Source organism: Anarhichas minor, unplaced genomic scaffold, assembly GCF_050575085.1.
Source record: "Anarhichas minor isolate MPS153535 unplaced genomic scaffold, ASM5057508v1 ptg000035l, whole genome shotgun sequence".
NCBI lineage: Eukaryota > Metazoa > Chordata > Actinopteri > Perciformes > Anarhichadidae > Anarhichas > Anarhichas minor.
The window spans coordinates 492,522-505,522 of NW_027466481.1; the positions used below are offsets into that span (position 1 = coordinate 492,522).

General features: G+C 41.3%; 1 protein-coding gene across 1 annotated transcript; it reads right to left on the reverse strand.

Annotated features, from left to right (window-relative positions):
- Positions 1 to 5,784: 5,784 nt before the first annotated feature.
- LOC142965640 (homeodomain-interacting protein kinase 1-like) lies at positions 5,785 to 12,298 on the reverse strand. The gene is made up of 8 exons (XM_076106680.1): positions 12,283 to 12,298; positions 8,707 to 8,867; positions 8,406 to 8,597; positions 7,744 to 7,925; positions 7,516 to 7,639; positions 6,546 to 6,659; positions 6,379 to 6,447; positions 5,785 to 5,973 (listed from the first exon to the last, which is right to left on the reverse strand). Exons 1-8 carry the CDS (start codon positions 12,296 to 12,298, stop codon positions 5,785 to 5,787), a joined length of 1,047 nt encoding a protein of 348 aa, XP_075962795.1.
- Between the last annotated feature and the right edge of the window lie 703 nt (positions 12,299 to 13,001).

Genomic DNA, 13,001 nt, shown 5'->3' on the forward strand with positions numbered 1-13,001 from the left:
CTCCGTCGTCCAACACCACGTTGGCTCCGTCGTCCAACACCACGTTGGCTCCGTCGTCCAACATCACGCTGGCTCCGTCGTCCAACATCACGTTGTCCACGCTGGCTCCGTCGTCTAACATCACGTTGGCTCCGTCGTCTAACATCACGTTGGCTCCGTCGTCTAACATCACGTTGGCTCCGTCGTCTAACATCACGTTGGCTCCGTCGTCTAACATCACGTTGGCTCCGTCGTCCAACATCACGTTGGCTCCGTCGTCCAACATCACGCTGGCTCCGTCGTCCTACTTCACGTTGGCTCCGTCGTCCTACACCATGTTGTCCATGTCATCCAACGTCACTCCGGCTCCATCGTTCTCTGGCACGTCTTTGGTGCTTCTCTCAGACGAAGGCTGACTCTGGTCACATCCATGGCCTGGTGTTGGCAAACAATGACAAAGACATATGACAATTTTTAAGTGATGATTATGATTATGTTGTATTGCGCTTCTGTGACCATGGCAAACGTAGAAAAACAAATGTAAGCGTTAATTTTACAGTTCCCCGATATTATACATCTCTCCACCAGCAGTTACTATTGATTATTCCGTCTGAACCAATACAAATAATGTATAAAACACTGGTCAACAAAACATCAAAATGTGTATCATGTCACTAACTATTTCCGCTATTTTAAGCTACAACCTGCTACATTTAGCTACATGATGAGATTAGACATGGTGGATAGCAGCAGCCTGTGGTACAGGTCGTTATTAGGATTGGTAGCCAGTTATCCACACTGAGCAGCTGTACCCTCCTGTCGCCAATTAAATATGTAGAACATTCACATTGATGGATGCCAGACGCAGTAATTGTCAGTAGTAAAGATTTTCAAAACAGTGAAGTAATGCATTACATACCTAATCGGACCCTTTTCTTTTCCCCAGAGTACGTTTTGGCCAACTTCGCTGTAGCCTCGCCAGAATACTTTTTACTTTTTACGGACCTCTTCTTTGGAGATGGGCAGTCTGGGATTGAGTTGAGGCGCTCACTTGTTAGTGTGTCCCTCTCATCCAGGCTCATCTTCGCCTTTTTTCTCTATGGCGAGTCGCTGTCAGTTCTGCATAGATGAAATGTGTTTGAATCTCCTCAATTTTAACATTAAGCTTAAAGAACACAGACAAATAAAACAATACTTACAACTCATTGTGCGAGGCTAGAAAAGTGGCCAACTTCCTTTTTCTTGAAGGCCTCGGGTCATCATGGATGTAGAGCCTGCTGAGCGCCTTTGTAATCTCCAGCACAAGGGGATGCTCCTGGCGATTGTGCCAAGCAGGAATGACCTGGCTGGTGGTGCTGGTTGAGGCCTGATTCAGACAGACTTCCATCATCTCTGGTGAGCTGCTGCGTAGATTTATGCATAGATAAAATGTGTTTTACTCTCGAGTTTTAACGGTAACATTTTTTTCATTCCAGAGAAGTTAAATCAGACCTACCTTAATTCCCTGTGCGAGGCTGCAAAAGTGGCCAACATCCTTTTTGCTTGAAGGTCCGGCCTCTTTGGGGTCGTGAGGCGGGTTTGTGTCCATCATCTCTGGTGAGCTGCTGCGTAGATTTATGCATAGATAAAATGTGTTTTACTCTCGAGTTTTAACGGTAACATTTTTTTCATTCCAGAGAAGTTAAATCAGACCTACCTTAATCCCCTGTGCGAGGCTACAAAAGTGGCCAACATCCTTTTTCTTGAAGGTCCGGCCTCTTTGGAGTCGTGAGGCGGGCTTGTGTCCATCATCTCTGGTGAGCTGCTGCGTAGATTTATGCATAGATAAAATGTGTTTTACTCTCGAGTTTTAACGGTAACATTTTTTTCATTCCAGAGAAGTTAAATCAGACCTACCTTAATTCCCTGTGCGAGGCTACAAAAGTGACCGACTCCCTTTTTCTTGAAGGTTTGGCCTCTTTGGGGTCGTGAGGCGGGGTTGTGTCCATCATCTCTGGTGAGCTGCTGCGTAGATTTATGCATAGATAAAATGTGTTTTACTCTCTTGAGTTTTAACAGTAACATTTTTTTCATTCCAGAGAAGTTAAATCAGACCTACCTTAATTCCCTGTGCGAGGCTGCAAAAGTGACCGACTCCCTTTTTCTTGAAGGTTTGGCCTCTTTGGGGTCGTGAGGCGGGGTTGTGTCCATCATCTCTGGTGAGCTGCTGCGTAGATTTATGCATAGATAAAATGTGTTTTACTCTCGAGTTTTAACGGTAACATTTTTTTCATTCCAGAGAAGTTAAATCAGACCTACCTTAATCCCCTGTGCGAGGCTACAAAAGTGGCCAACATCCTTTTTCTTGAAGGTCCGGCCTCTTTGGAGTCGTGAGGCGGGGTTGTGTCCATCATCTCTGGTGAGCTGCTGCGTAGATTTATGCATAGATAAAATGTGTTTTACTCTCGAGTTTTAACGGTAACATTTTTTTCATTCCAGAGAAGTTAAATCAGACCTACCTTAATTCCCTGTGCGAGGCTGCAAAAGTGGCCAACATCCTTTTTCTTGAAGGTCCGGCCTCTTTGGGGTCGTGAGGCGGGGTTGTGTCCATCATCTCTGGTGAGCTGCTGCGTAGATTTATGCATAGATAAAATGTGTTTTACTCTCGAGTTTTAACGGTAACATTTTTTTCATTCCAGAGAAGTTAAATCAGACCTACCTTAATTCCCTGTGCGAGGCTGCAAAAGTGACCGACTCCCTTTTTCTTGAAGGTTTGGCCTCTTTGGGGTCGTGAGGCGGGGTTGTGTCCATCATCTCTGGTGAGCTGCTGCGTAGATTTATGCATAGATAAAATGTGTTTTACTCTCGAGTTTTAACGGTAACATTTTTTTCATTCCAGAGAAGTTAAATCAGACCTACCTTAATTCCCTGTGCGAGGCTGCAAAAGTGGCCAACATCCTTTTTCTTGAAGGTCCGGCCTCTTTGGGGTCGTGAGGCGGGGTTGTGTCCATCATCTCTGGTGAGCTGCTGCGTAGATTTATGCATAGATAAAATGTGTTTTACTCTCGAGTTTTAACGGTAACATTTTTTTCATTCCAGAGAAGTTAAATCAGACCTACCTTAATTCCCTGTGCGAGGCTGCAAAAGTGGCCAACATCCTTTTTCTTGAAGGTCCGGCCTCTTTGGGGTCGTGAGGCGGGGTTGTGTCCATCATCTCTGGTGAGCTGCTGCGTAGATTTATGCATAGATAAAATGTGTTTTACTCTCGAGTTTTAACGGTAACATTTTTTTCATTCCAGAGAAGTTAAATCAGACCTACCTTAATTCCCTGTGCGAGGCTGCAAAAGTGACCGACTCCCTTTTTCTTGAAGGTTTGGCCTCTTTGGGGTCGTGAGGCGGGGTTGTGTCCATCATCTCTGGTGAGCTGCTGCGTAGATTTATGCATAGATAAAATGTGTTTTACTCTCGAGTTTTAACGGTAACATTTTTTTCATTCCAGAGAAGTTAAATCAGACCTACCTTAATCCCCTGTGCGAGGCTACAAAAGTGGCCAACATCCTTTTTCTTGAAGGTCCGGCCTCTTTGGAGTCGTGAGGCGGGGTTGTGTCCATCATCTCTGGTGAGCTGCTGCGTAGATTTATGCATAGATAAAATGTGTTTTACTCTCGAGTTTTAACGGTAACATTTTTTTCATTCCAGAGAAGTTAAATCAGACCTACCTTAATCCCCTGTGCGAGGCTACAAAAGTGGCCAACATCCTTTTTCTTGAAGGTCCGGCCTCTTTGGAGTCGTGAGGCGGGGTTGTGTCCATCATCTCTGGTGAGCTGCTGCGTAGATTTATGCATAGATAAAATGTGTTTTACTCTCTTGAGTTTTAACAGTAACATTTTTTTCATTCCAGAGAAGTTAAATCAGACCTACCTTAATTCCCTGTGCGAGGCTGCAAAAGTGACCGACTCCCTTTTTCTTGAAGGTTTGGCCTCTTTGGGGTCGTGAGGCGGGGTTGTGTCCATCATCTCTGGTGAGCTGCTGCGTAGATTTATGCATAGATAAAATGTGTTTTACTCTCGAGTTTTAACGGTAACATTTTTTTCATTCCAGAGAAGTTAAATCAGACCTACCTTAATCCCCTGTGCGAGGCTACAAAAGTGGCCAACATCCTTTTTCTTGAAGGTCCGGCCTCTTTGGAGTCGTGAGGCGGGGTTGTGTCCATCATCTCTGGTGAGCTGCTGCGTAGATTTATGCATAGATAAAATGTGTTTTACTCTCGAGTTTTAACGGTAACATTTTTTTCATTCCAGAGAAGTTAAATCAGACCTACCTTAATTCCCTGTGCGAGGCTGCAAAAGTGACCGACTCCCTTTTTCTTGAAGGTTTGGCCTCTTTGGGGTCGTGAGGCGGGTTTGTGTCCATCTCTGGTGAGCTGCTCCGTCGTCCAACATCACGCTGGCGCTCACTTATTAGTGTGTCCCCCTCATCCAGGCTCATCTTCGCCTTTTTCCTCTCTGGCGAGTCGCTGTCAGTTCTGCATAGATGAAATGTGTTTGAATCTCCTCAATTTTAACATTAAGCTTAAATGAACACAGACAAATAAAGCAATACTTACAACTCATTGTGCGAGGCTAGAAAAGTGGCCAACTTCCTTTTTCTTGAAGGTTTGGCCTCTTTGGGGTCGTGAGGCGGGTTTGTGTCCATCTCTGGTGAGCTGCTCCGTCGTCCAACATCACGCTGGCGCTCACTTGTTAGTGTGTCCCCCTCATCCAGGCTCATCTTCGCCTTTTTCCTCTCTGGCGAGTCGCTGTCAGTTCTGCATAGATGAAATGTGTTTGAATCTCCTCAATTTTAACATTAAGCTTAAATGAACACAGACAAATAAAACAATACTTACAACTCATTGTGCGAGGCTAGAAAAGTGGCCATCTTCCTTTTTCTTGAAGGTTTGGCCTCTTTGGGGTCGTGAGGCGGCTTTGTGTCCATCTCTGGTGAGCTGCTCCGTCGTCCAACATCACGCTGGCGCTCACCTATTAGTGTGTCCCCCTCATCCAGGCTCATCTTCGCCTTTTTCCTCTCTGGCGAGTCGCTGTCAGTTCTGCATAGATGAAATGTGTTTGAATCTCCTCAATTTTAACATTAAGCTTAAATGAACACAGACAAATAAAGCAATACTTACAACTCATTGTGCGAGGCTAGAAAAGTGGCCAACTTCCTTTTTCTTGAAGGTTTGGCCTCTTTGGGGTCGTGAGGCGGGTTTGTGTCCATCTCTGGTGAGCTGCTCCGTCGTCCAACATCACGCTGGCGCTCACTTGTTAGTGTGTCCCCCTCATCCAGGCTCATCTTCGCCTTTTTCCTCTCTGGCGAGTCGCTGTCAGTTCTGCATAGATGAAATGTGTTTGAATCTCCTCAATTTTAACATTAAGCTTAAATGAACACAGACAAATAAAGCAATACTTACAACTCATTGTGCGAGGCTAGAAAAGTGGCCAACTTCCTTTTTCTTGAAGGTTTGGCCTCTTTGGGGTCGTGAGGCGGGTTTGTGTCCATCTCTGGTGAGCTGCTGCGTAGATTTATGCATTTATGCCTCGGGTCATCATGGATGGAGAGCCTGCTGAGCGCCTTTGCATTCTCCAGCACAAGGGGATGCTCCTGGCGATTGTGCCAAGCAGGAATGACCTGGCTGGTGGTGCTGGTTGAGGCCTGATACAGACAGACTTCCATTATCTCACAGCCTGATTTCATGCTGAAAGAAAATCAATCATTAAATCAGCATTAATCCATCAATCGGAACCAGCACAGAGATTCTACCCATTGCATTTTCATGTGGACTCACTAGGAGCTGTCAGGGAAGCTGTGAGAGAGGTAGGTCATTGTGATGAAAGGATCCTCAAGAAGCAGGCCGGGCGTTATCCGTTTACCATTGTCCAGTCGAAGCATCTGCTTGAGCAAGTCCACAAAGTCCTCCTGATCTTTGATCTGTGCCATGGTGTCGTCATCGGAAAGATGGCAGGGTGGTCTAATCTGAATCAGAGTAAATCGCAAAGGTCAGTCAAATCTGTTGATATTTATCTGAGTGGCTCGTGGAAATGGATTTTTAGCAAATGTTTCAACCGGATCATTGCAGGTCATGAAATAGTCACAAAATGCAAACTATCGGTTTCGTGTACATGTTTGTGTTGCTCAGGACGTAAACAATTCCAATGAAAAGTCATTTAGGATCCATCTTTTGTGGTGGACACACAAAGTAAACGCATCCGCGTAGGGACATTCGTCAGAGCAACATGGAAAAAATAGACTATTTGTGTCCCTGCACACGAAACAATGAATTGCATTCCGTGACTATTTCACAAACTGCCATGAGACTGTAGTTGAATGTTTTCACGTTTGAGAACTAAAAAGCTGATTATCCAAAATGGGATTTTTTACCTTCTTCAAATCATCAAGAGAGTTGAACAATCCCTCGTACCGTGTGAACTCTCCGTATTCACTAGACGTCTGGAAAATAAATAATATTCGGTTAGCTAATCTGTCTCAAACACAGAGAGTGGCATACGATGAAAAGACAGACATGTGAAAGCCACTGAGTAATATACCTTTAATCTCCAACATCTATGGCCCGTCTTTTTCTTAAAAAAGTACTTGGTTCTGGAACCTTTTTCTAAGAGCTTTTGGGGCATCTGACCCTGGACGTGCTCCATACGTTGTAGCTGTTGGTACAACACAAAACCACAAAGTCAGTTACACTCAATACAAACAATACACAAGTTTTATGCTGTTGCTGACAAAATGAAAGTAACTGTTTGACATTTTGGGAAGTTCTCTTGTTTGATTTCTTGAAAAGACTGATATGAAAAGATTGATGCCACTCTGATGTCTGTGCATTAAGGTTGGAGCTGGAGCCAAGAGGTGATTATTTTAGATTAGCATGAAGACTGAAAGCATGAGTAAATAGCTAGCAACAACTGTAGTCTTTACATTTCTGTTTGAGATACAGGTCATGCATTAATTACGCATTTTTAAAAAACTGTCTCTTGGTGAGAGAGCCATGCTAGCCTTTTCCCGCCGCTTTCCGTCTTTTTGCTAAGCTAATCGCCTCCTGGATCTAGCTCCATGATTAACTCACAGACTTGAGAGCGGTTATTGATCCTCACGTAACTTTTGTAAAGAAAGCGAATACAAATGTTCCTCTGAAATGCTGTTGAAGCTACTGTGCGTAAGCTAATATAAACTAATAAAAAAGTGTGAGCATGTTCATGGTTATGTTAGTTTTCGTAGCTCATACACAATAGACAACACAAGCAGTTCATGAAGTAGTCACGACATTTTACTCTAGTGATTCATGAACATGGACACGAATTCTCCATTTCTTTCGTGTCGCTGAGCAGACTTACAAATAAAAGTATTTCAATTGGATTTATTTAACAATGTTAACAGAACGGTCAAGTGGATGCGTTTAAATCGCGTGTCCACCACCAATAAAAGGTTCCTAATTGACCTTCCATTGTTTTCATGCTGAAAATGACTAGATTTCAATTTCATGACTGTTTCACGCGTAACACTTACCACGTGGAACTCGCTGCAGCCCGGGTACAGCACATGGCCCAGGAACAGCTCCGCAGCAATGCAGCCCAAAGACCACATGTCAATGGCTGCGTTAGCGGGAAGTCCCAAGATGACCTCTGGAGACCTGAGAGAACGAAAAGATACATGCATTGTTTTGGCTTTTTTTTTTTTGCTTCGGCTGCTTTATTTGTAATAAAAACGAACAGTGCAGTGTTACAAATGACTTACCTGTAATACAGTGGCTGCATGACTAAGCACTGGTTTAGCTGAGAAACAGGACGGGCCAGCCCAAAGTCAATCATCTTAATCTTCAGTGGCTGGTTTACATGGTCCACCATCACGATGTTGTCTGGTTTCAGATCAGTATGTGCAACTCCCAGGCTGCTCAGGAGTTGCAGAGTTGTGGCCATCTGGAAGACATGAAGGAAACATGTTAAAAGGTCAATCAGCTGTGGCGTACACCAGATCAGTTCATATTTATTTTGCTTTGTTTTGATGATATTTGAGGCCGAGTGTCATTTCAGGGTTAATTTTTAAGGTGTTTTTTGTGTTTATGTATCAAAATGGGGCTGCAGTTTACATTTGGTTGTGCAACCCTGTTGTACAATGACAATAAATTAATAAAATAAAATAAATAACCTTGTAATAAAACCTGCCAGTAATACTTGTCATTTTGGCCATTGAAATGGATTGTCGTCGGCTAATAAAGAGAAGCCTACTTTTGTCTAACTGTCTGAATTCAAGAGCCCAAAAAAAAAAAAAAAACTAACAAAGAATTTTAAGTAATTCTGTCACTGTTACTGCAAATGTGCCATGCAGGAATGGAAAGTTATTCCTGCAGGTGTCCACCTCCTGCATGCCCTTTACATAAACCTCTTGTGATAGCCTACCTGGTGCAGTATTGGGCGGATTTCTTTCACAGAGAGGGACTCTCTAGGTTTCAGCTTTACAAAATCAAGCAGGCTGATGTCCAACATTTCAAATTCAAGACAAATGTGCTGTCTGTAGACGAAAACCTCGTTGAACCTGACGAAGTTGAATCTCTCTGCGTTGAAAGCTCTCAGTTTCTGAAGGATGTACACCTGGGGGGGGGGGGGGGGACATGTTAAATGTTAGCTTTAACTTTAAGGTGAACGGTTTAAGTGCATTTGAAGCATCGTACAAATTAAACCTTTGGCGCTTCTCTTTTACCTCGTTAACATCATCCGTGTACTGGCTGCTCTTGATGATCTTCACAGCCACCTTCTCCTTCGTGGCTAACTTCAAGCACTTGACGACTTTACCAAAGCTCCCCTCCCCAAAAATGCCCTGAACCAAGTAATCAGAAGAGGGGGAGGAGAAGGTCACCGATTCTGTTGTTGAACGGAAGGAAGGAAAAGATGCACACAACACGTTATTTCCCCCCGATAAAATAAGACATCAGCAAAACGAGTTTGCATGCAGGAATGATATCTCGTTGTTTAAAGGGGACATATCGTGAAAAAAACTTTTTCATACATGTGCACATACATTTGGATATCCGGAGTGTCGAAAAATAGTGGGTTAGCATGAAAACATGTTCTAGTAGGTACCCAAAATACAAGTCTGAACCTGAAAATGAGCATGACATGCCCCCTTTAAAGTTTAGAGAAGGATTTTTATGATAGCCGATTTAAAATGTCATCTCAAAACATTTTGAGAACTACTCAAAAGTAAAATCAATCAAAAAGTCATCAATCTTCTTTCTAAATTGAGTTGCTTAATTTTCCTGCTTGTTTTATCTACTTTTTTTTAAAATCACATCTCATGTTTGTAAAGCAACTGTAATGCTTGTTCATTCATTTTCAGATCAGATAAAATACATAGATATATAGATAAAATACATAAATATGAAATTATAAACTTAAAATAAGACGCAAGATGGGGTGCAACTTTAAAAGCTAATGCTGATTATGTAGTTACGTAATTACATCAGTTTATTGATACATATAAGCAGATCAGTGGACTCAACTGTATACTTTATGTGAATAAACTAAGAACCTTGTAAACATTTGATTTTCACATTTCAACCAACAGTTTGAGCTCTCTTGCATTTGAAAGGAAACTCTTTTACTTATTTACTCTTAAACAAACAATATGAAACAACTTACCATGAAACTTGTTTTCTGTCTGATAAAGGTTTCCTCCCATATGCTGAAGCCAAAACATTTATCTGACTTGAAATCTAACCAGTTTATGAAGAACAGGTGAGTTCTCTGATTCTGATTCTGATTCTGATTCTGATTCTAGTGATGTCATCAAGTTCTAGAAGGCATCAGCACACTAGAACTTGACATTCTCTCACTCTGCAGTTTTGAAAAATAACAATAATAGTATTAAGAGGTGTCTGTATGCTAAATGACCACAGACTGTTGTTCTGGGTTTTTTCTAATATTCAGGAGGATCGGTTTAAAATCCACATCAACGTTTAACATTTAAGGATGTTTCTCTTGTTTTCTCCTCTTTATTGAAAATACATGATCAGTACCTCATTACTCAAATAAAACACACTTCATCAGAAAGTCATTCAAAGTCAGAAATGCACGTAAAAATACCCATAAAATACACATTTCATTCAGATCTGTGTTGTCTGTTCTGAAAATCATGATAGATGAATTGGGTAAAAAAAACAATAATTAATAGATATCACCATGAAACTTCCCCAACTGATTACTTACATTAAGGCAATGTTTTTGCATTACAGGTTTGCTGAAATGTTATGTTTAAATATGCAGAATTTGGCATTATCTAATTAAATATTTGATAATTTGTATACATTTCCAGAACAGAAATCATCAAACATTGGCTGAAGCCAGGTTCAAAATCCTTGTTTCACGTTGTTGACGTATTAGAGTCAAAGGGATTCAGGATATCTCTTTGTGTCACTCCATGAATCTGAAATTACTGTCAACAGCCATAAAATAATTTTAGGAATAAAATGCTGTATACATCAGGCTATGAATGACATTTAACTGACCCTTCTGTAAAAACCTTCAGAACATAGAGAGGAATGAAACTGAGATTTCTGGCTCAGAGAAACAACTCATTTTTTAAAGATATTTATTGTGAAAGTACAGATATTTTGAAGACATTACAGGGGAATAGAGTAGAATAAATAAATCATTGATTTCACAATGAAACTTCCCCAGTTGATAACTTACATGAAGGCAATCTTTCTTTGTATCACAAGTTTTCTGAAATGCAGATGTGTTATATTCCATCATAACGATTACATCATGTCAAAACAAGTCAGTTTTATATTTACATATATTTACAAACCTGCGGGTGGCCAAACTACTTGCAGTGAATTTTTTTCAAATAAACTATAAAATGGCTTAAGCACATTTCTAATAAATTGCACTGCATGTCCATTGCACATCTTAGTACACGTTGACTACATTTGGCACAGAAACTGCTCCATTTGTTACACCTTAATATCAGACTTACATTTACATTTGTATCTCATCTACATCGTAATCTTAACGCAACAGGAGCTCAGATCGTCAACAGAAACCAATATTTGTTCATTTCTGCCTTTTTCAACTTAACTTATTTACAGATTTATAACGTCACAAACTGTTTTAGAGTTTAAAAGTATGAAATCAATTTCAATAAAAAATAATGTTGGTATATGTGGGCTCACAAATGAACTACTATAATGTCAAACTGTTTAGCAGTGTTGCATAGTTTTTCTGACAGAAAATACATTTTCTATGGAGTTTTTAATTTAGAAACACTTATTTTCTTGCAGTAAAACTTGTTGAAACTTACATTTTAAATAAAAAGTTACTCCTTGTACTTTTCTGTGTATGGCCCACAATCAAAAACGTTTGGTCTCTCTTGATATAGCATACACCAAATCACAAATTCTCCCTTAAAGGGCTTTACAATCTGCACGACACTCTCTGTCCTTAGATCTTGTGATTGTGCAAATCAGTAGGGGAGACGAGAGTACCGGAGAGGAGGGATGGAAGATGGAGGCAGAGGAGGAGGAGGACAAAGAGGAAGGCAGCGTGGGAGAGAAGGGGGACGTGCACGGCTCCTTCAAGCTCATGTGGTGCTGTGAACCGCTGGCCTACTTTAGCCTTTTCTATTTTTTATGATGCACACACACTTACTGTTCATAAGCACATTAAAACACACAAACATCATGAAATGCCCAGACTTCTTCTTATTCAAAACTAACTACAGAAATATCTCAAATCAAGCTGACCAACATCTAGATTGCTCTATAAAAGCGTAAATACTCTCTTAATAACAATAAAACGTTGACTTGAAATCTACAGTGATGCTGGAGAACCTAAATGTGTTTGTGTAAAATCCCTTGTTCAATTTTTATCCAAAAGTGGACTCTGTAAGTAACATATTAAAAAATGATGTCAAAAGAGGCTCCTTATGTTCTTGTTAATTGGCTGAAGTGATTGCATCAGTGTTATAGTTTGTATATAACCAAGTAGGAGATAGCTGTAAGAAACTCCATATGAATCAGGGCCAGGATGTAGTTCTGTTTGGGAGGTGTGATGATCATTAAATAAGCTGGTCAATGATTTTATTTCAGTCCTGAGTGCATGTAGCTATAGGTGATTTCAGGAGAAAGAGACCCCAATGTAATGTCAGCCATGGTTAATTAACGTTAAGGGTACTGATATATTTCTTGATTGAGCTCAGTGTGTAGGGCGATATCTATTTGCATTTCGGCAAATGAATGCAATTAAAATATGCAGAACAAACGTAAACTATTAGCAGTACCTGTCCGCAGTGTCATATCATTAAAACTACTAATCACAAGAAAGAAAATGCAAATAAGCTTGTTTCCCAGATGTTCTCCTTTTAACGGTGCTAAATTCAAAATTGAGAGCACATCTATTGCCTCCACACAGCTCTCAACCGTGTTATCTGCTGTAACCGCTCTATGAGAGCTGTACCACTGGGACAAGCTCGCATGCACTAAAACAGAGGTCGCCAACCTTTTTTGCACCACGGACCGGCTTCATGTAAGACAATATTTTCACGGACCGGCCTTCAAGGTGTGGCGGAAAAACACGACGAAATAAAATGATACGATCGGCATGAAAACAAATATAAAATGCATGAATAAATACAACTCACAATAACGCTGAATCAGTGGCAGCCCTGAGCTTGTTTCTCTGCAACGAGACGGTCCCATCTGGGGTAATGGGAGACAATGACACCCGCAGTCTGTTCCTGATGTCCAGTCTACTCCGTCAATTTGTTTTGATTGCTGTCACTGCAGAAAGTCACACTTCACAAAGAGGATGTGTGAAATGGAAGCAGGGTTTTCAGTACTTTAGTGGCGATCTCAGGATATTCAGCCTTGATTTTAATCCAAACACCAGCAGAGTTGTTGTCTCAAACATACTTTTAAGGCCACCGTCATTTACAACCTCCAGCAGCTGATCCTTTGTCGCCACATATTCTGCAGAGCGGGCTTGGCGCGTCAGAATTAC